Source organism: Aspergillus stella-maris (genome assembly GCF_047715825.1).
Source record: "Aspergillus stella-maris strain CBS 113639 unplaced genomic scaffold BDV14scaffold_4, whole genome shotgun sequence".
Taxonomy (NCBI): Eukaryota; Fungi; Ascomycota; class Eurotiomycetes; order Eurotiales; family Aspergillaceae; genus Aspergillus; species Aspergillus stella-maris.
This window is the reverse complement of record NW_027396798.1, coordinates 147,403-167,613: the sequence shown is the minus strand read 5'-3', so window position 1 is coordinate 167,613 and position 20,211 is coordinate 147,403. Positions and strand designations below refer to the sequence as shown.

The window sequence follows — 20,211 nt, the reverse complement described above, 5'->3', positions numbered from 1 at the left end:
CAGAGGAAGCAAGATTGTATATCGACAAACCCAAATATTATTGGATTCGACTTTGTCAGTTTCGGGCTGTCTCTCTCCGAGCTTTGTTTTGTCCTGATAAGACCTGCGCGGTGGTCATGGTGACTCGGACAAGCCGGCTCTATGAGGTATATCCGAGGGCCCAAGAGACTGGTGACCGCGCTACCATATGCTGGAATCTGGGATCGTATGTGAACACATGTGAAGAGCTGAATTCTGTCTTTTATATTGGATGGGTCCTAGATTCCCGTGAATATATAGGTTATATCAAGGTCGAGCCGTTTCTGTTGAGATTGCTGGCATAGGCCCGCCAGCTGGAATGCGGGCCAGCCCCGATTTCAGGTGCTTGTTGTTGAGCAGATGTTCTAAGACTCTAGTCCGACTATGTCCAAATTGAGGCCCGCCTCAATCAAGGAGCCCGGCCATGTTTTGTTCCTTTCGGATGTTCATTCGCCGGTTTGTTGTCTATAGACGAGTGTTGGTCCCGCGGTGAGCCTTCTGTCGGAGAGCCCTGAGAAGTCTGGGGGGCGGACAGAATCCGCTGAGGCTGCGAAGAGCTCTCCTGCGGCAAAGGCGCCAACGTCTCCCGATAAACCCCCTGCTCACCCCCCTTCAACCCAAACCCCGACGGATCCCTCCTAATCAAAAAGTGCTGAACCTTGGCATCACCACTCGCCATCTGATTAACCGTGTTCTCCCTCCTTTGATTCAAAAACCTCATCGACTGCTCATTCAAATCCTTCAGTCGATCTTCATACCCCGTATTAACCTGCGTGAACCAAGACGCTTGCACAGCTGCGCCCAGGAAGAAGAGCAGGACAACGAACGTGACAAACGTCTTCTGGTCCACTAGATTCTCCTGCCTCTTTCCATGCCGGTTATACCACCGTTCCCAATCCTCCCACGTCGCGTTCTTGAAAATAGGATCTGGCGCTTCTGAACTCGCGGGCCCGCGCCGATGCGTGACGGGGCTAAAGTGCCAGCCCATTCCCGTAGCATCGTACGCCGCGCGCCGGTTTGGGTCTGAGAGAATTTCATGGGCCGTTACGACGATGCGGTACCGCTGTAACCGGACTTCGGGGGTAATGTTTTTGCATAGTGGGTGGTCATTGCAGGGTCGGTCGGGGTGGTAGACTTTCACGAGCTCGTAGAAGCGGTGTTTGCTGTAGGGTGCTGTACGGGCTATGTGGAAGATGTCGTAGGGCGTGAATGTGTCGCTGGATGGCCATGACAGGTACTTATCTGCGAAATCGCTGTGGGCTGTAGCGTATGGTCGCTGCCAGGCAGCGGCGGCGGCGGCGTGCGGAGACGAGAGAGGTGGAGGTGGAGGACATTGTTGTCCGAATAGCACCCTGCTACCGGTAAAAGAAATGAATCTCGTCCTGATCATTCCGCATGTTTCCAATGGAGAAGTAAGGCGAACTTCCCCGGATTGAACGCATGGGTAGAGGTGGAATAAGCTGGTGGTGGGCTGTTTTCGCCGCAGCGACTCCGATACCCGTACTTCCGGGGCTGTCACGTGCCATCGAAGCTTCGACGTAAAGCTGCACATAGCCTTCCTCAAGCACTACATCACCACCCACACTGAACAGAGTTATGCCGTCGCCAATGGAAGAAGACTACTCAGACCGGCGACGCCGCCGAGCCCCCGACTCTCGAAGTCCAAACCGCGACCGCGACCGTGATCGCGAGCGACGGCGGCGTCACGACGACGAAGAATACGACAGCTCACGCAAACACCACCGGAGCTCGCGAAAAGATAGTCCTCGCCGAAAATCCTTGCGCAGTCCTTCCAGCCGAACAAGCCACAGAAGAGATTACGAACGACGACACCCAGAGCGCTCCGAGCGTGCAGAAAACACAGACGACGATAGACGGAGACGCAGGCACCGTTCCCCAGAAGAACGTTCACACCGAGACAGAGACAGAGACCACCGAGACCGCAGACACCGCGATCGCGATCGTGACAGCCACAGAGATAAAGATAGAGAAGGAGAAGGAGAAAGAGACAGAGACAGACGATCACGACACCACCGCGCAAGCTCAAGATCGCGCTCGCGCTCCCCCAAATCTGACCGAAACACCACCCGCTCAAAAGCGCCTCTCCCCAGCCAACAAGACGCCTACAACACCGAGTCCGCAATTCAAGAAGGCACCGCGCCACCGCCCGAAAAAGAGAAGCCTAATTTCGGCAACACCGGCCGTCTCGCTGCCGAATCGAACACCGTCACTGTGGGCAATGAGTCTATTGTCCTGAAATACCATGAGCCGCCTGAGGCACGGAAACCGCCTGCTAAGGAGGCCTGGCGGTTATATGTCTTTAAGGGGTCGGATCTATTGGAGATGGTTGAGCTCAACGAGCGCAGCTGTTGGCTTATTGGGCGGGAGAGAATGGTTGTTGATTTCCCGTTAGATCACCCGAGTTGTTCAAAGCAGCATGCGGCTATCCAGTTCCGGTTTGTGGAGAAGAGGAATGAGTTTGGGGATCGGATTGGGAAGGTTAAGCCTTACGCTATTGACTTGGAGAGTGCGAATGGGAGTGCCGTTAATGGGGATCGCATTCCGGGAGGACGGTACATTGAGTTGAGGGATAAGGATATGCTTAAGTTTGGGAACAGTAGCAGGGAGTATGTGCTTATGCTTACGACGCCGGACTCATAACCCACCATATAGATAGCTACATACCTAAACAGAATCTACAATGTACAAGACAACACAAGACAAAAATACGCAATGCGTCATGATATCATTCAGTTCAGTAGAAAGTAGGTAGTATTACAATCTCGCCATCAGGCATCAAAACTCAAAGCTCATCCTCAATTAAGGGTAGCTGTTGTTTATGACTTAAACTCATTCTTAACCTCCTTAGCCTTCCCTTTCGCCTCACCAGCAACCTCCTGCGCCTTACCCTTACCCTTACCAGCAAGTTCCTGCGCTTCACCCTTCAACTCGCCAGTCTTCTCCTTAGCCTGGGCCTGGGCCTCGCCGCTGGAAACAGACTCTTTGATTTTGTTGGCGGCGGCTTCTGCACATTCACATTTACATTAGCGTCCATCCACCATCCATTTGTTATAAATTTCATGGGCAAAGCGGGTAAATGGGTAAGTCTGTACGCACCACCAGTCTCAATCCCCTTAACAGCAGCATCAGAAACAGCGCGGTCGGCCTTCTTGAGTGTATCCTTTGTGGCGTCGACGGTAGATTTTTGGTACGATGGTGTTGTGCTCAGGAGGCGCTGGGATGTGATTGTGCTCAGGCGTGCTGCGGGGGCAGCGGTGCGGGTTGTGGTGCTGAGGCGGGCGAGGAAGGACATTTTGGTGGTTATGTTGGTGGTGTTGTGTTGTAGATGTGAGGTAGAGAGGTATTGTATTTTGTAGAGGTATGGTGGTCTGGTGGTTGATAGATTGAATGATTAAGTAAAGTCTGATAAAGAGCACTCGAACAGCAGGGCTCTGGATTTATATAGTCGCCAATGCGTGGTAATGGTGTGAGGTTGACATCATACTTCCTCATCATGAAGCTCATACATTCCGTTCCGGTGCTGGTGGTATAGATGTCAAGATGACGCCATCGGAACCGGGATTTAGCTTGGCCAGCCCTAAGGAGAACCCGGTTTGCAGATCTTATAGTAATGGCTCCACTGCCTAGGCTAGAAGCTTCGGCCATGTGTTTGGCCTTTGGGGTTCTTAGTTTGCTTGGAGTAGGTACAGAGTAGTGTGGTTGTTAATTTATTTAATATACCCTGTAGATGTGTTTCTATAAAAATATATAATACCTTCGGTGGACTGGGCTGGTGTGAAGCTAATGTGCAGAAAATAATAGGTAACATATATTTTGTATACAAGAACGCCGTCACCACTCTTTTCAAGTATTTCCACCACCATAATGCATTGCAATGGGTACAGATTACCAATGCAAGGTACAGTATATTATATAAGTATGCCAGTGCCAGTGTCCTGGGTATCATGCAACACAACACGCGTAAAATAGAAAAAACAATGCATGATCCAACACCTCGTTATCAAATCAAGTTAAATCGGATATGCAACGACCCATAGTTATGCTCCGACCTCTATCCTTCCATGCTATTCTTCTTCCCTTTCTTCCTTTTTGTTTTCTGTTTTCCGATCGCTTTCCTCCTCAACGCCGTAATGATAATCGGTATTCCTTGTATTAGGGCCACGCTAAAAGTTCAGCCCTAGCCCCGGCGGCCACCTCTGCGGTGAACTCCCGCTCCTTGGCCTTCCACCCTTCGCATTCACATTTCCAGCCCCAGCCCCAGCCCCAGTTGGCCCAATTAGGAACTCCTGCGAGTAAGTTACCGAATCTGGGATAGACGGATCATGCGTCGGAAGTGGAAACAGTGGCCCCGAGCGATTCTCATGACTGTATACGTACTGCGGCGGCGGTTGGAACTGAGGTTGATACTGCCTTGACGAACGCAAACGTGCAGATGCGAGGTCGATTCTGTGCGCGCCAAAGTGTAGGATTGGCGGGGGCGCTGGTGCTCCTGGTATTTGGCCTTGTTTATCGACCCAGGGATCTAGACCCACGGGTGGGATGTATTGGCGTTGTGCTACCGCGGCATAAGAAGTGTCGACTGGAGGATACCGTTGTGTTGCACCGGGGTTTGTATCTGACACCCAGCTTCCCGTCCCAGAGAGTGCTTGCTGCTGCGGCATATATTGGTATGGTGCTGCTCCGAAACCAGCGGCGGGGTTCATGTTGGACGGTAATGGAGAGATACGAGGTAAGAATCGAGAGGGTGGCTCTGTAGACCACGAATGGTGAGACTGTCCTGAAGGCCCCCGGGACATGATTGGGGCTGGCTCAGAGTTTGGCGGAGACGCTCCTGGCATAATTGCAGATGGGTGCATGCTCGTGGACAAGTTTGTTGACGACTTGCTGCTGAATGCTGGAGTAGCGACTCCTTTGTATCTATGCTTGGGCACTTGGATCTCGATGTTTCTGTCATAGGGGATGCTGAGGGTTGGGGTACTGGCGGAGAGATCTGCAGGGACAATCATCCTCCTGTTCCCGAATGGCTGACCTGGGTATTGCGAGCACAGGTCGAGGGCGTTCAGCTGCTGGAGCAGTCCGTGATCGGGCTCGCTGTATGTTGAATGGCTCATAGGGTCGGGCTTATAGTCACCAGAAACAGTTGAGTATCCCATGTTGCTTGACAAAGACTCTTCTGAAGGGCGGCTCTGGAGCATCGACAGTACAGGACGTTGTCGCCCGCCAGGCGAAGATGATGTTCGAGTCTTTGCCGATGATATAGGCTCCTTCGCCAGTCTAGATGCAACATAGGCATAAGTAGGGGCGTTTTCCTTCTTCGGCTGTATCGGTTCACTCCGCGTCGCACTGTAAGCACTTGACTGTGTGGGACTCAACTTGTTGACAGCTAATAGAGCTTCTGATGCCGTTCGATGAGGGCTAAGCTCGCTCAAAGCTCCGGCGCCTGACAACCGATTCCACTGCGCAGGAGTCCTCTCAAGCACTGGAGCCGCTGGCTTGGGCTTCTCAATGCTCCGCGGAAACTTTCGCTTCCTTTTCGGTCTTTGTTGCTTGGGCTGTTTTGTTCTTGGGGTGGGTTTTGACTTGGACGGATTCTCTACCACGTGCCATCCCTCCTCGTCAGCTTGTTGCGGAGGGCTAGACGGCTGTGGTGGCTTTGGTCGCTCTGTTGCTTGACTGGCTGATGACATTGCAGGAGACCTAGCTCTCGTCGACTCATCGTCGGTGATATACCCATCTCTCAATAACCCCTCTTCCTTCAGGAACTCTTCTTTATGACTCGATTGACTGGACTCCCTGAAAATATGCGGTATGATAGGACCGAGGTTCACTTTCTGATGTGACACTCTTGCCTCCTGAGGTGACTCTGATCTGACAGGCATCACGTCGCTAAAGTCCAGCGTCAGCTGACGTGATGGGCCATCCGAGGCCGTAGAGTCTGGGAAAGATGAAGAGCTGCTTGATCGGTCGAATACAGATCGGTGCTTGCGGATCGACTCTTGCGAAGAGCTCGGTGATATCCGGTCGATCTCGCTGCGAATAGTCTTCAAGGCTTCTTTCAGCTGCTTCAGAGCATCGGTGACTATACCATGAGCCGTGCGCTTTGGAAAGTTCTTCATCAGCTGCGACGCATGGGTTTCGTATTCGCGATAGTCCTTGACCGACCCGGCGTCATCAACACGATCCATACGACACTTTGCCGCCTCGAACGAGGTGCAAAAGACATGAGTTGCGACAACAAGCCACGAGTCGTAATACCCTGTGGTTCCCTTGGATTTGGATTCCTTATCCATAATCTTGAGCTCATCACGGCAGAAGCCTTGGACTACGCTGTGGATCTTAACAACGTCAGAGACACCAGAGCTGTGATTGGTAGTAAAGAATCCTTCCTGACTGCTCTCGGTTTGTGACTCTGACAAGTCTGTAATGACCGCTTTCATGTCCAACTGGTATCTTTCAGACAAAGGTGACGAAGATGTCTGTAGTAACGGATACTTGTCCGAAGTCCGTTCAATCAGTCCGTAGCGAATGAGGACACCAAGCGTGGTGTCGAGGTCCCCGTGCTCTCCGTGGCGACTGCTAGCAAAGACTTCAATGTTCCAGGCTTCCAGGAACGACTTCCCCAGAGTTATGAGTCCAACCGGGACATGATGGCCCAGGAACGAGAGAAGATTGATCAGGTTTAACGCCTCGAAATGCTCTCCACGGTAAAGATCATGCATGATACTCAAGAAAGGTTCAGCGAGCTTCTCGTCCGTCAAATGCGAGTTGATATGATACTTCTCGATTGGCTTGTCTGTAGCACTCAGCCGGTGGCTGATGGCATGAATCGCCAACGGGAGACATTCGTAGTGAGTAACAACTTCCGTTGCCTTTTTGACCTGTTCCTTTGTCGGCTTTTTGATACCTAGATCCTTGAACAGAAGTTTGCAGGCATCTTCAACCTGGAGAGGAGCCACTAGAAGGTGGTAAGGTTCGTATAGACGCTGTTTCTTCCGCAGTGTTTTGTCGACCGATGTATATATAATACCGCATCGTTCTTTGAACGGAAGAAACTGCTTAAAGTCGTTTATATCCTCATCATGTCCGAAGCTTATCCCGTCGAAGACAAGGAGCCACTCTTGTCGGGATTCAAGCCAGTGCCGGACTGCCTCGACATACTTACTCGATGACTTGGTGTCAGGGCTCTGGAACTCTTGTCTGTCAGTCAGCGTCGCCGCTTGAGCTATGTCCCAAAAGCACTTGAAGGTGGACTGCCGGCTCTTTGCATCGATCCAGAATATACCGCCGGGGTAGTCTTCTCGATGATTCCAGACATATTGTCGTGCAAGGTGGGACTTCCCTGAGCCTGGAACACCAGAAATGAGTACAGACATCAGATTATCCGCGCGCTTTTTTGCCTTGAACAGTCTTGTGTGTGTAATCTCGAGCTCTCGCTCCATGCCGACGAAGGTTGCGTTTCGATGGAATCCAGGAGGTACTACCCACAGCGGTTCCTTTTGTATGGAGCGAGACAAGGCCAGATCTGTGCTACCGTCCATAGAGGGTGGAGGTGAGGGTTTCGAGGAGGGTAATGTTTTCGGGGACGGCAAATACGATTGTACAGGGGCATTAACTAAGAGCAACACAAGTCAGCGAGAACTATGTTGAGCATTGACGCTAGGGTACATGAAGCGTGATCGTGGAAGCATGAAGGCATGGTCGTAAAAAGAAACATAAAACGTGACTACTGTCGTCGCAGGCAGCGGGGGGCAAGATCAAATATATAACAATAAAAAGTGCAACAAACATGGGAAAATTCAGGTACGACGATTCAAGTGAAAAGCGTCAACATCCAGGGGTTCCTCAATTTCATGCTCCCTCATAGTAATAGAACGCGTAGGGCCAGATGGGGGAGTCGTACCCATAGGAGCCTCATTTGGCCTATTTCCACCAACAGACCTATCAGTCTGGCGGTCGGAGCTCGCTTGCGGGGGTACTGGTATGTCGCCGAAAATCTCTCTCGCTTTCTGCGTCCTATTGATCATACGGGTTCTCTCCTCTTCATTCCATCTGTTCTGGATTGTGGAGGGTGCATCACGAGAGTAACGGAGAAGAGCCACAGCAACGGCTTCGAACCCGGGCGCTGTCTCGTCGTCGAACTTGCACATATGGCTATGATCTGCCTCGATTCCCATTCTCTCGACACCGTCTGCATAGGGCGCCGCGGAGCTCTCGTCGACAATCACCTCGCGGGTTCCTTTGACATCGGTCGACAGTGTTTCATGGAAGAAGTACACGTGGAATCGTGGCATCATATCGGTAAAGAGACTGTTGATGTTCTGCAGAGTCTCGTTGTTTGTTCTGAGAGCCTTGACGAGATCAGGAGAGCTATCCATAATCTTTCTGGGTAACACAGCGGCACAGATGTTCTGCAGGAGCAGACCCCATTTTGCGACTTCAGACCCATTGTGAGGAGTGCCGAGGAAGAGTATGCCGTAGGTGGAAACGTAGATCGACCGAAGGTGTTCGACTTTCTCGTTTGACAGGCTTCGAGAGTAGATCAGGGCGCGTTTCACGACCAGCCCGCCCAGCGAGTGGCATACGAAGATGATGGGTCGTTCGGAGCAGTTCTTGATCTAAAATGCTCATTGTCAGCTATCATGGTAGAGGAATATGACAAGAAAAATGCGGGGGCTGGTATGCAAAGCAAAGTGTTACGTGGAGACACCACAATCCATGCGGGGAAACCAAAACACCATCATGGAACAGTCAACATCACAGCACAACCCCGTGACACCCTCACTTGACAAGAAAGCAAACGTACCGTTCGATTAGCAGCCAAACTTGCAGCAAGTGTTTCCGAATGATTCAAAATCCGATCTTTGCTCGTCCCATCCGTAAAAGACGTCACATTGGCATTATACCCGTATGTCAAAATGCGCACTCGACTCTGGCTCAGCACATCGGGGAGCAAGTCGACGGGCCAGAAGGTGCCTGTCTTTGACGAGGTCCAGGTGCGATGAGGATGGCCGTTCAGACCGTGCACGAAGACGATGTCGACGAGGGCGTTGGGAGAATCGTAGACGACGTTAAGGCCGAATTGGCGGATGCGGGAGGCGAGGTCCATCGCGATCCGACAGATCGAGAGATGGAGCTTGGTAAGTATGCGATAGACGGGTACCTGAATCTAGGCAGGTGGGGCCTGGGGGGTAATGTGTTGGCAGTTCATGAATGGTGTTGAAGTTGAGTTGACGTTTGGACCTCTGTAGTGTGTCGTAGGTGAGAATGTAAAGAAGTCAGAGTAGGTAGACAAGTAGGCAGGCAGCAGACTAGGCAGTTAATATAACCAGCAGGAAAGCAGATCCCAAGGCTGAAGCAGATGCGACCTCACCTCGATCCCCCCCCGGATCGGCAGCAGGCGCCTGCAGAGTGCAGAGTCACAGTACTGGGGGCTGTGGAATTAGTCAATTCCTATTGAGCTCTGCGGCTCTTGTGAAGGAATCCCCTACTGCCACAAAGATCTGCTCGTGTTCTGCAGGCTGCAGGTGCAGTGTGAGGGGGGTGCATGACCCGACTGGTCACTGGTCAGGCGCTTAGTTTCGTTGCCCCTTCCCCCTGCCCGGCTTCTCCCATCGCATCACTGCTGTTGTATTGGTTGTAGCTCCTGACTAGCCAAAAACAGCACCGTCGATTCTTGCTATTTGGGGCGGGCGCAGGCGCATTTTCAGCCCCGTGGCTGCGGTCATTCTATAACTTTATCTATTATCACCCTGATGCTCTACCCTTGTTAAGAAGCCGGTTTTTGCTAAGAGCAAGGTTGATTTCGCCTACGCGCTCGGTATTAACTACCAACCTTGTAAATGCTGCAGGCTTACACCAGGATTACAGCCCTAATTTAGTCAAGCAAAAGTAAGAAGGCTGTGGCGCGCGCCCAATCTCAGGAACGAAATCGATCGAAATGCTCCGTCTGGGGCGATAAGGATGACATGCAGATGGGGCCGCCTGTCGCTGACGCATATCAGTCTGCAGGCAACGGGAATACCGGTCTGTGCCACATCATTCAAGTATAAGCGAGGCCTAACGTACATCCTTCAACCTAATCTAATTAGAATAAACGATGTTCTCATCCTCACTTCAGCCTAGAACTCGTATACTTGGTGTTTTCATAGCGAACCATGGATCGTTCCACTGCACTCCCGGGCATTTGCGCCCTGGTTCGTACCGGGCACTTCTACCCTCCACTGCACCATCACGTACTAAAACTGCCTGCTAGGCAGCTCGGTTCATTTGAGCCTCCTATGCTCACTGTGCAGATCCCTTCTCGAAAAACGGAGAGTGCTCAAAGCTGAAGTGAGAGAAAACCTCTAGATGCCTAAGACAGCCAGCTAGAGGTAGGTAGGTGCCTTTCTATGACTCAACGGTGCCAAATGGGTTACATCTCTGGCAAAATAAAGTCAAGTCTCTCGCGTGGCCTGAGTCACAGTGGACAAAGAGAGTTTGAGCTGATTATCTTGTGATACCATATCGTAGTACAGGAGGTGAACGAAAGGGGACCTTGGTTATGGGTCTATGGTTGTCATTTCTGAAGGGGTTGCGACCGCATCTTGGTTTGTATGGGCTATGGGATTGAGTAATGTGGTGAACAGCCTTGCAGGTCTTCATTTCAATTTCATTTGCTACTAATCTTGATGGATGATTGAACACATATCGAAGCCATCCAGCGAGTAAAATGAGGAAAGTATTTGACTTAAAAAGTAGAATTTCTCAGACAGGCATAGATAAATAGACAAGAACGATCAGTGCGTTGGCCTCGCGAGACAGCGTTTTTTTCGGCAATGGCCCTTTCCAGCAACGTGAATATGCGCCTTAATTACTGAAATTCGAAAGCATAAAAATCATATATCCCCGCGAGAATCAAAGAATTGCCACTCTGGAATTTCGAGTTCATATGCGCATAGTATGCAGGAAGGCCTGCTCGAGTCCGTGTGTAACGACGGGCCTGAGCTCTGGGTGGGAGTGTAAAAGGGTTGCGTTGTTTCACGATAAAGCATCGGTCCAGAGATGAAGCTTTTTTTTTAACTGTATCGCCGAAGTAGAGATTCTGCTCTAGCTCGCAGGCCAGTATAACATGTTTCTGTAAGAATACTCCCGACCACTCCGTGCTTCTTTTCATTGTGCCGGAAGACTCCAACAAAAGGTCAAGGACCATGTTGAAAGTGTCTTCGTTCAGGTGCTCAAGGGGATCACGGGAAGGGAACTTTCGGCGTGCTTCTGCTTCCGCGAGGTCGTCCATCTCGCGCTTGCGTTTTTGAGACTGGGTACCTTGTTAACATGTTTGCGGTTGGATGGAGTTGATGGAGAATGATGGCAAGGGTAGTAGTAGGTGTTGCAAGAAGTTGGAGGAAACAACGACGCGAAGAGAAGACCAAAGAAGGTGAGACTGGAGAGATGGACTTTGCAGAGGGACAGGTAGGTTTCGCTTAACATCATTCACTCCCGATTGAGCAGGTTTTGCTGCGGACCTATTCACCGGGGCCGTCAGTTCCTGTCCGTTCATTATTTGCCTTTCAGTGAGTCTTCGCTTCTGAAAAAAAGACTCTGGAAAGCTGTATGGTAGTATACCGTTCACTTCGTAGTTCCTGTCTACATGAATTTTTCTAAAAGAAGGTATACATACAGGGATTACCCTACAATAACTTAGAGCAACACCTACCGCCCCCTAAAAGCAGGCTTCCTCTTCTCCGCAAAAGCGATAAGAGCCTCACGTCTATCATCAGTATCAACGACTCCATCATAAGCCTCATTCTCCACGGCCTCGCCACCCTCAAACCCGTTCACTGCCTTAAGCGCCTGCTTGATAGCGATAGGTCCACCGTCGCAAATATCCATAGCCAGCTTGATACTCTCACGCAATACCTTCTCGCGCGCGGCGCCCTCTTTCTTCTCCTCCTCGGGAAGTATCTCGACTAGTCGATCGCATAGCCCAATGAAGTATGCCTCTGGACCCGTTACGCGGCGACCAGTGAGAATGAGGTCTCGGGCACGGTTCACGCCAATCAGTTGTGGGAGTCGGTAAGTACCGCCTGCACCTGGGATAATAGCCAGCCTTGTTTCGGGAAGAGCGACAGTGCTGTCTGAGCCGAAGACGCGAAGGTGTGAGCAGAGGGCGAGTTCAAGGCCGCCGCCGAGAGCCAGTGACGAGACGGCGGAGATGGTAGGTACTGGAAGAGCTGCAAGCTCGCGGAATGTGCCTCTCAATTTAGCCAGGAAGGCGTGTGTTCTGTCAGTGAGCAGTAGCGGTTAGCCTTGCAGGACAAAGTCGTCGTTATGAAAGAGAGAACGCACTCGTCCTTTGACATCTGAAGTCTCTCCTTCAAGTCAGCGCCCGCGCAGAAGGCCGTATCCGTGTTACTGCCAATGACCAGAGCTCTGGTCGGCCCATTACCACCTTCGGCCGCGATCGACTGAACATGCTGCGACAGCGACGTCAGAAGGGACTTGGAGAGGGCGTTCCGCGCATTTGGTCTGTTCAGGAGGAGGACGCGAATATTTCCCGATCCCGGCGCGGGGACATATTGTGTTTGGATGACGGCGTCGCTGGGGCCGGTGCTGTATCTCGCAACTTTGACGCGCAGTGAGACGGTCGGCTGAGCTCGGATGCGGAGCGCGAGGCCCGTGAGACGGGGAGGCATGATTGACGGGAGGATATAGTCACTCGTTAGTAGAATAGGAACGTCGGATGATTGAGTTATTATACGTTTCTGTTCCTTGAGAGTTCGTGGTCTCAGGAATGTGGTTTTGTTTGGAGATCATGCAAGAAAGAAGGACGACTGATGGAGCTCTGCGACGTTGGAACGCTGTGGGGAAGCCGAGCCGGTGCGGGGAACTACTTCTCCCGACAATAAGCGATGGGCAATTGTTGACAGCATAATATGGGTATCATTGTTCCTTTTGTATATCCTCTATCGCCCAAAAATCTAGTTATATATACAATGGCAGAAATTAATATGGTATCACTGTTCCGTCTTCCGCTCCTCATGAGCCAAGTAATCCAAAACCTCCTCATCGCTCGGCCATGGGCCCCAGATCTCCGTCATCGTCACAATCTCATATGCCTCCTGCAGGTTTGTATCCCAGAATGTTGGCATGTCATGCTCGGTGGGTGTCATATCCTCCATAGCATCAGGCTCATCCATTTCATCCTCCGATGGCTGTGCGTGTCTGCTATTGGTGCCCCAGTAGCCTTCAAGGAATATCCGGACTGCGACAATCGTGCGTCGCATCATGATATCACCGTTCAGATATTCATCGGACGTCTGCTTCAGCGTCGAGGCATGTTCGCTCATCCACCGCAACAGACTCAGCAGGCCTTCCGAATCTTCCGCTAGTCCAAGACATCTGACAAAGGCATGGAGGACAGCAGGCGAAGGGACATCAGGTACCGCAGGTACCGTCACTTGCGAGTCGGTTTGCTGCTCAAGAGACAGCCGCAGAGAATCGAACAACTGGAAGGTGTTGGAATCTCCAAAAACAAGCCTGTCGAATTGGCCTTTGAGCGTACTTGAACCGACCTGAACCATATCCTCAAGGTTTTGCGGACCAAGTTCTACGTCTTCTCCCTCCGCAGCATGCAGGACATTCAGTGCCCTCTCCATGGAGTTGGAGTCTTTGATCGCGGCTGCCACTGCATTCGAGAAGCTGTGACAAAGGACTAGAAACCCATCTGACCCTGTCTCAATATTGCGCTCACCCATCCATTTCGAAACTTCCATAACCTCGTGCCAGGCGAGGATTCTTTGAGTATTATTGAGGGTGGATGCATTGCCAAGGATGCGTATTGACCGAAGTCCTTTGAGAAGCTGAATCCAGCTCTGAGGGTTAGACGATTCTCGCTTTCGTAGCAACCTGATGGCGTGCGATAAAAGCTTCGAATACCAGGACTTGCTCGGGTTTCGTTGTTTCGAGGCACCATACGCGAAGAGGGTAGGGACCTGCGGTTGAGGTTCTGCCCACCTGTTCGTGATAATGGGGAAAGCATCTGCGCTGGTAAAGTCGCGTATTCTTGATTGTATGACAGAGAACCTGCAAAGGAAGCGGATGAAAGCCGAAAGAAGGTACTCGGGAAACTGGTCTAATGCTTTCTGGGATTCGACATCATGGTGCGGGATCGTTTCACCAAAACTGAATAGCACCTTCATTTGTTGATTTGTCAAATCACTGCAGCTAAGGCAGTCCAGACCAACGCGGAAACTAGGAGCGTGCTGCAAAAGCAAGGCTAGAAATCGACCAGACGGGCGAATTCCCTGCGAAAGCATTCTCTTCAAAAATATATGAAGGGTAGGCGGTCTTTCGGAAGTGTAGATCCAGTCTCGAGCAGAGGCCGGTTCTGGGTATACCTCTGGTCCATCTCCAGGCAATGCCGAGCTTGCCTTGGCAATCTTTTTCTCTGATAGGTCTTCGCCATATATGAGCTTTTCGCCCATCGCAGCGTAAACAGAGGAATGAGGACTAATCCCATGGCTTTCATATGCTAGGAAACATGCCCAAGCCTCTCGCAGAGTCCTTGTAGAACGAATCCGAGCCTCCCAGATAGCATGGTGTCTTTCGCGCCCTGGACGTCCCTTCAGGTTCCCTGGCTGGCGGACCAATGCCCGAGTCTGTATAGTGGGGCTGTTATCCGTATCCCAACCCGCCATTATACCTGCAACCTCTTCCCACAGGGAGTGACTATAGCCTGCTTCTCGCATTTGAGACATCACACGCATCGCACGACTATGTCTTCCTTCCGCGCCTTTGTTTGAGTCCATGCCCGATCTTTCCTCTTTCCAGGGTGGCCATGAGGGTGTCTGGAGCTCCGCGTATTCTCGTTCAGCTGCCGTTTTCCTGTGGGCGAGCTGAACTGCAGCCAACCCTTGATAGCCACGCCGCGTGACATGCAGAACGGGGCTCATGGTGGCCATTGCTTTCAGCAACTCGAACTGCGCTTCTTGTCGTATCGAAGCTGACACAAAGGGACGAGGCCCAGAGGGCAAGGAAAGAAGTTGTATAAACCTGTTGAGCTTCTTGGCCACGAAATTGCTCTTGGTGGTTCCAGAAGTGCGCAGATATACCGAAAATGCTTGCGCAATGGGAAGCTGCGCCTCCGGCCACAACCGACGAGCATGAGACAACAGACGGGCTGCAAGGGCTGCACAGGTATGAGGGTCGATCGACGGCGTTCCGTCGTGATGGGCTAGATCATCAGATACGTGCTCATTCGATGTAGTACGAAGGGCGTGATCGAGTCGAGGGAGTGGCGTGCCACTGATTATGTGAAGAGTGTATACCAATAATAGGCGAAAAGTCCTCAAGTCAACCTCCTGTCGCAAGAGCATCAGCGGAACAAAAACTGGGACGCTCTGTCGGGACGGGGTTCCCTCGCTCGCTGCCTCAGCCTCCAGAAAGTAAATGCGGAGGGTGGCCTCATAGACCGTCCGGCTCTTGAGCACCCATGTCCACGACACCAAGTCCGTGATATAGTATTGCCGATGTTCCAAGCCATCGATGAATCCACCACGAAGTATCTTCTGCAAAGCTTTGTCGAGGTGTTCAGCGTCACTCAGAACGTCTCTGATAGTACAGTTTCGTAGGGGCCCATCAACAAATCGGATATAATTGTCAAGAATCATCGGCAATGATTGCTTATGGGTTCTTTTCATGAAACTCTGTCGTTGTTGTAGAGTGAGCGGCTTTATGAGTCGGTTCCGAGACTTTCCAGACAAGGTCCAATTGGTGGGTTCGTCGCGGCGGCATCGTGAAGCCGTTCTTTGAAGGGTGTCAATTAAAAAATCTGCAGGGGTAGGCTGCAATGGCTGGTGCGATATACCCGGGGTCTTGTTGGAATGGCCATTCTCCTGTAAGCTTTGTCCGTCGGCCCGTGGGTGCTTGCAACGCCCAAATGCACCTAAATGTACATCCCGGTTGCCTCCGCGCGCAAGAATCGGGACCCACGGCTCAGCTATACCCCTCGTTGGTTGTGACTGTTGATTCAGGCGTGACAGTATAAGTCGCGATGAGCACCAAAATTCGCAAGATGAAGTGTCTGTAGGACCCGGAATGACCATGCGCGGCCGGCTTAAGTTTTGCGATTGGACGGAAGCATTGGCGGACAGGTCAAGAGATTCCACGTATATTGGTCGGAAGGACGTGCTATAATGGCACCCCTGAGCAGAACAACGTAATTAGCTCTGTACTGAACACTCAGAGTTCCAATCTGAGGAGCTTCCCAAATACCTTTCGGAACGAACGGCTGCTCGATTGCGCCGCTCTCACAAACGCGACCATCTGGTGGTTTGCAACATGATTCCAGACCGATAACATCCATAAACATGGGAGCCAGCGTGTGAATCATAGGAAGGGTGACTGGCCGGGGAATGTCTGGAGCTGTTGACACCTGCTCTTGAAGCTGGACCCAGGGAAAAATTCCGGTCACGTGCCGTGCTGTCACGGGTTGCGCTTCTGGTCTGGCGCGGGCGAGGAAACAGTTCGATCCCTCTTTGTCTGCCCTCCGAGTCCCCTCCATACGCGAATTTCGACCTTTTTCTGCTTCCTTATACCTAGTGCAATTGGTAGAGCAGTTTGGTCCTTGCGCACGGTCAATTTGTTCTTATCGTTGTGCTGGATCTACATTTCCCCAAGATCCTTTCCCGGTTGCGCACCAGTTCCATCTCTTGAGCTACCGTATTGGCGCATCCGCTTCGGAGATCAAGGCACTCGATCGCGATTCTGGCACCAGAGTCTGGGGCCCATTGATCATCCTCTTCGCCTTACCACCTTGACTAAATTTTACTACGAACTCGGGCGCGCGGTCGCGTCCTGACTTCACGCCAGCACTGGTTTTAACCCCTTTGAAGACAAGAAAGGGCCCTTGTTTGCGCGTCTAAACAAATCCACACACTCCGACACATCTCCGAGGTCATGAGCGCAGACGAAAGTGGATCTATACCGATGGCTACGACAAACGGCGAACGTTCCACTGCCACTCCTGATCCCTCCACCTTGGCGACGCCAGGGAAGCGAAAGCGCAGTCAGGATGACAAGTCCGCTCACGAAGCAAGCGCGGCGTCGCTGCTAGATGAAAAGACGAGACTTCACGAAACGCTGCGGAATCTAGTCGATATCCTGAGCAAGTAGGTCGCCTCGCTCATGAGGGCCGATTGATAAAGAGTGCTAACCATGACCAGAAACGATACCGAACTGCAGCTCTTGTCCTGCCCTCTGCCATCCTCCCCCGTAAAACCCCGGTCAAAACGCGCGAAAACTGCAGGCGATAAGGATGAAGCGGTCAACATCCAGGCGCGGGTCGCGTCGGACCGTTACAACACGCTGTCTGAATTCCTCGGCGATTTTGAAAAGGCATCCGCGGCGGTGATTGAAAGAAACAAGGCCCAACCCAGCGGGACTCCAACCGAGGGTACTCCGGTGACGGAGACGGTCAACCGTATAGCTGCGTTCAAAAAGTTGCTCAACAGTCTCATTCGTCAGGCGCAAGTGAGCCCGCCCAACGTCAAGGCGGAAACGCCAGGAAACGAGACAGAAGCGTCAGAGAAGCCAACCGCTTCAACGGAGGAAGTCCGGAATAGCGGTTTAGTCCTCACTTTGTTCGGCAACCCAGCCAACCCCAGACAACTCTACTCCAGTCTACAAAAATCTGTCAAGGTTCCACTGTCCTCGGACGAATCGGAAACGAAGAAGTATGTGGAAGTACAAACACCTCTCCCTGAGACTGGCCTGCCAAATGGAATCACTGCCACAAAGATTACTCCATTCGAGGATGAACAGAAGCCTAAAGTGCCGAAGCGAACCTTTGGTGAGGTCTTTGCACCAAAAGCAACATTACCTCAACTCGACGTCCCTCGCAGAGCTCGATCGTCTTCTCGTGCCTCTCAAATAAGCTGGGTTGACCCTTTTGACGCCGTTACCAACTATAGAGGTTTTCTGGGAGATCGGAATAACTACTCATTCGCGCATCTCCCCTCTGGCAATTGGCTTCAATACGGAGGAGTGACCTCCTCCCCTTCCTTCTGGGGTCGCCGTCAGAAACAGCAATCCTCCACACAGCACGGCGAGGAAAAGTACCACGAGGACCCATTGCTCTGGGCGGACGAAGATGCGTCCGTGCTTCAAGGCGTTTACTCGTCGTTTGCGCCCTCATTCGACAGCTCCGGGGCCGTGGTACAGTCAGATTCGAAGAACCTGGTATGGTGGAACAAGAGGGGTGCAAAACGGTTGAATGTGTTGTTGTCGATACCAGACGCCACAGCGGCTGAGGAAACAACAGTGCAACCAGGAAGCATCGGCGATCTCGATGAGAGCACATTAGAAGAGATGGTGAAGTCGTTTAATCCTGACGACTTTGCTGATGTTTCTATTCCGTCCAGCACTGCTAAAGACAACGAAGAGCAATTAGAGAAGACAACAGAAGAGAAAGACGCAGATGACCTACTGGCTGAGATTTCAGACTTGTTGGAGACTCTGAGCTCCTACCAGAGAATCCGGAGCCTAGAGTACCCCAATCAAAGCACCGAGGCGAAAGAGACACCGTCTGATGAGGCAGCTCCGGATCAACCAGCCGATGCCGAGCAGGAAGTTTTTGAAACACTAAAATCCAGCTTATCCATCCTCGTCGCACAGTTGCCACCGTTCGCTGTCGCTAAACTGAACGGCGACCAGTTAGCGGATTTGAACATCAGCCAAAAAATCCTGATCGAGAATACAGACTATCAAGGTACTATGGAGAAGGACGATCACACGATACAACAAGAAAGGGCAGCAGCTGCCGCAACGAACCCTGCAGTAAACAGGACCTCAACGCCCTCACGTCCCGCTAACTACCAGCAGCCACCATACAACCAGCGGGCATTCGGCACCAATGCTCGAATTCAGCCACAAGGGAACTTCCAAGGTCAACAGCCATACTATCCACCACGACAACCTTCCACCCCTGGTAACTTTACACCGGGCAACCCGCAGCAGTTCCCAGGTGCTCGCCCTCCAGCGACACCTGGCCAAAGGCCGGGGTACTATCCAGGCTACGGACAGCCCACACCTCAATTTAACCAGGGCAATGCGGTCCCGCAATACCAACGGCCAGGACAAAATGGATTCAGTCCGTTCCCAGGCCAGCCGGGACCCAACCCGCAAGGATCTCCGCAGCAATACACCCCACGGCCAGGCCAGCCAGCTCCCTACAATGTGACGCCTTACGGGCCCGGACGCAGCGCTTCACCTCAAAAGCCCCAGTCATATGTAGCCCAACGCGCTCAGTTCATGCCGCCGGGCTCCAACCCCCAGCAACGATTCATGCAGCAGCCGCAGCAGCCGCAGCAACCGCAGCAACCGCAGCAACCGCCTCAACAACCCCAAGCGTACAGCAACTACACGCCTAATCAAGCTCCAAACACATACTCCAACTCCGCTGCGGCTGTGACGTACGCGCGCAGTGCAGCAGAGCAAGCTGCTTTGATGGATCGAAACAGGGTGCAGCTTGCGGCACAAGGTGGACCTGGATCTCCGGCTACACCTCAACCCCAACAGCCTCCGGGCGACCAGCGCGGCTCAACAGAGGGCAGCGTCACGCCTGGAAACAAGCAAAATGGTACGCCGGTACCTACTTGATCTCTTCAGTTCCATTCTCTTCCCTTCGATTCCAGACTTTGAATAAGAGTACTGCTTTTTTTCCCTTCTCCATCTTTCCTTCTATTCTAATGAAACTTGTATCATTGTGTTCTGCTTTTTTCCATCGTCGGTCACTTAAAGTTAAAGAGGGTGGGGTGTTCAGGTAAAGGTTATATTATGTTTATGGGAATATCCCTGCTTTGTCTTTCAATATGTTACCCCCTTGACTTTCCAAGTTTTCCATTTTGACTCGATGAAACCTCGTCGTTTAAAAAAGACTACTCAGTACTCGGGGTTCTATGCCTTCTGCTCTATTTTACCTGCCGCTAGGCTTTAGTATTATTATTACTATTATCCTTATCAAGATTATTAGTATTATTCTATGTTACACTGCTTCACTACATGTTCTCTTTTGTTACTTGTGGGCTCCAGCCTCCAGAGGCTAATCACGTACGGCTCCAGGGATACAACTTAATGATTTCTCCTACGTGCATTCGAAAAGAGCCGGACTAAGTTTAATATGTAAGACAAATCAAA

At 51.7% G+C, this 20,211-nt stretch overlaps 7 protein-coding genes across 7 annotated transcripts; 2 read left to right on the top strand and 5 right to left on the bottom strand.

The window, feature by feature from the left end:
• Window positions 1-375: 375 nt before the first annotated feature.
• On the bottom strand, window positions 376-1,473 carry BDV14DRAFT_84867 (J domain-containing protein). The gene has a single exon (XM_073777675.1). The coding sequence runs from the start codon at window positions 1,406-1,408 to the stop codon at window positions 428-430; it is 981 nt and encodes a 326-aa protein (XP_073632488.1). The 5' UTR covers window positions 1,409-1,473; the 3' UTR covers window positions 376-427.
• Window positions 1,474-1,602: 129 nt separating this feature from the next.
• BDV14DRAFT_164732 (putative FHA domain protein SNIP1) lies at window positions 1,603-2,750 on the top strand. The gene has a single exon (XM_073767231.1). The coding sequence runs from the start codon at window positions 1,615-1,617 to the stop codon at window positions 2,677-2,679; it is 1,065 nt and encodes a 354-aa protein (XP_073632487.1). The 5' UTR covers window positions 1,603-1,614; the 3' UTR covers window positions 2,680-2,750.
• BDV14DRAFT_164731 (uncharacterized protein) lies at window positions 2,740-3,545 on the bottom strand. The gene is made up of 2 exons (XM_073767230.1): window positions 3,136-3,545; window positions 2,740-3,043 (listed from the first exon to the last, which is right to left on the bottom strand). The coding sequence occupies exons 1-2, from the start codon at window positions 3,329-3,331 to the stop codon at window positions 2,856-2,858; spliced, it is 384 nt and encodes a 127-aa protein (XP_073632486.1). The 5' UTR covers window positions 3,332-3,545; the 3' UTR covers window positions 2,740-2,855.
• Window positions 3,546-4,139: 594 nt separating this feature from the next.
• On the bottom strand, window positions 4,140-9,556 carry BDV14DRAFT_209810 (LipA and NB-ARC domain protein). Its single transcript, XM_073775743.1, has 3 exons — window positions 8,843-9,556; window positions 7,940-8,654; window positions 4,140-7,651 (listed from the first exon to the last, which is right to left on the bottom strand). The coding sequence occupies exons 1-3, from the start codon at window positions 9,143-9,145 to the stop codon at window positions 4,203-4,205; spliced, it is 4,467 nt and encodes a 1,488-aa protein (XP_073632485.1). The 5' UTR covers window positions 9,146-9,556; the 3' UTR covers window positions 4,140-4,202.
• A 1,812-nt stretch (window positions 9,557-11,368) lies between these two features.
• BDV14DRAFT_164725 (putative mitochondrial methylglutaconyl-CoA hydratase (Auh)) lies at window positions 11,369-12,824 on the bottom strand. The gene is made up of 2 exons (XM_073767229.1): window positions 12,364-12,824; window positions 11,369-12,298 (listed from the first exon to the last, which is right to left on the bottom strand). Exons 1-2 carry the CDS (start codon window positions 12,708-12,710, stop codon window positions 11,728-11,730), a joined length of 918 nt encoding a protein of 305 aa, XP_073632484.1. The 5' UTR covers window positions 12,711-12,824; the 3' UTR covers window positions 11,369-11,727.
• A 115-nt stretch (window positions 12,825-12,939) lies between these two features.
• On the bottom strand, window positions 12,940-16,426 carry BDV14DRAFT_164724 (uncharacterized protein). The gene is made up of 2 exons (XM_073767228.1): window positions 16,291-16,426; window positions 12,940-16,220 (listed from the first exon to the last, which is right to left on the bottom strand). The coding sequence occupies exons 1-2, from the start codon at window positions 16,375-16,377 to the stop codon at window positions 13,032-13,034; spliced, it is 3,276 nt and encodes a 1,091-aa protein (XP_073632483.1). The 5' UTR covers window positions 16,378-16,426; the 3' UTR covers window positions 12,940-13,031.
• Window positions 16,427-16,562: 136 nt separating this feature from the next.
• BDV14DRAFT_164722 (uncharacterized protein) lies at window positions 16,563-20,208 on the top strand. The gene is made up of 2 exons (XM_073767227.1): window positions 16,563-17,186; window positions 17,241-20,208. Exons 1-2 carry the CDS (start codon window positions 16,975-16,977, stop codon window positions 19,672-19,674), a joined length of 2,646 nt encoding a protein of 881 aa, XP_073632482.1. The 5' UTR covers window positions 16,563-16,974; the 3' UTR covers window positions 19,675-20,208.
• The last annotated feature ends 3 nt before the right edge of the window (window positions 20,209-20,211 follow it).

Bases quoted from the DNA above. Each gene is read 5' to 3' on its own strand.
- BDV14DRAFT_84867 (XM_073777675.1), bottom strand. From the start codon at position 1,408: ATGATCAGGACGAGATTCATTTCTTTTACCGGTAGCAGGGTGCTATTC.
- BDV14DRAFT_164732 (XM_073767231.1), top strand. From the start codon at position 1,615: ATGCCGTCGCCAATGGAAGAAGACTACTCAGACCGGCGACGCCGCCGA.
- BDV14DRAFT_164731 (XM_073767230.1), bottom strand. From the start codon at position 3,331: ATGTCCTTCCTCGCCCGCCTCAGCACCACAACCCGCACCGCTGCCCCC. The intron at 3,044-3,135 runs GTGCGTACAGAC...GTGAATGTGCAG, and splicing joins TAAGGGGATTGAGACTGGTG to AAGCCGCCGCCAACAAAATC.
- BDV14DRAFT_209810 (XM_073775743.1), bottom strand. From the start codon at position 9,145: ATGGACCTCGCCTCCCGCATCCGCCAATTCGGCCTTAACGTCGTCTAC. The intron at 8,655-8,842 runs GTACGTTTGCTT...TGAGCATTTTAG, and splicing joins GTTTGGCTGCTAATCGAACG to ATCAAGAACTGCTCCGAACG. The intron at 7,652-7,939 runs GTACGACTCCCC...TGTTGCTCTTAG, and splicing joins GCCAAATGAGGCTCCTATGG to TTAATGCCCCTGTACAATCG.
- BDV14DRAFT_164725 (XM_073767229.1), bottom strand. From the start codon at position 12,710: ATGCCTCCCCGTCTCACGGGCCTCGCGCTCCGCATCCGAGCTCAGCCG. The intron at 12,299-12,363 runs GTGCGTTCTCTC...GCTCACTGACAG, and splicing joins CTTCAGATGTCAAAGGACGA to AACACACGCCTTCCTGGCTA.
- BDV14DRAFT_164724 (XM_073767228.1), bottom strand. From the start codon at position 16,377: ATGTTATCGGTCTGGAATCATGTTGCAAACCACCAGATGGTCGCGTTT. The intron at 16,221-16,290 runs GTATTTGGGAAG...TGTTCTGCTCAG, and splicing joins GCAGCCGTTCGTTCCGAAAG to GGGTGCCATTATAGCACGTC.
- BDV14DRAFT_164722 (XM_073767227.1), top strand. From the start codon at position 16,975: ATGAGCGCAGACGAAAGTGGATCTATACCGATGGCTACGACAAACGGC. The intron at 17,187-17,240 runs GTAGGTCGCCTC...AACCATGACCAG, and splicing joins CTAGTCGATATCCTGAGCAA to AAACGATACCGAACTGCAGC.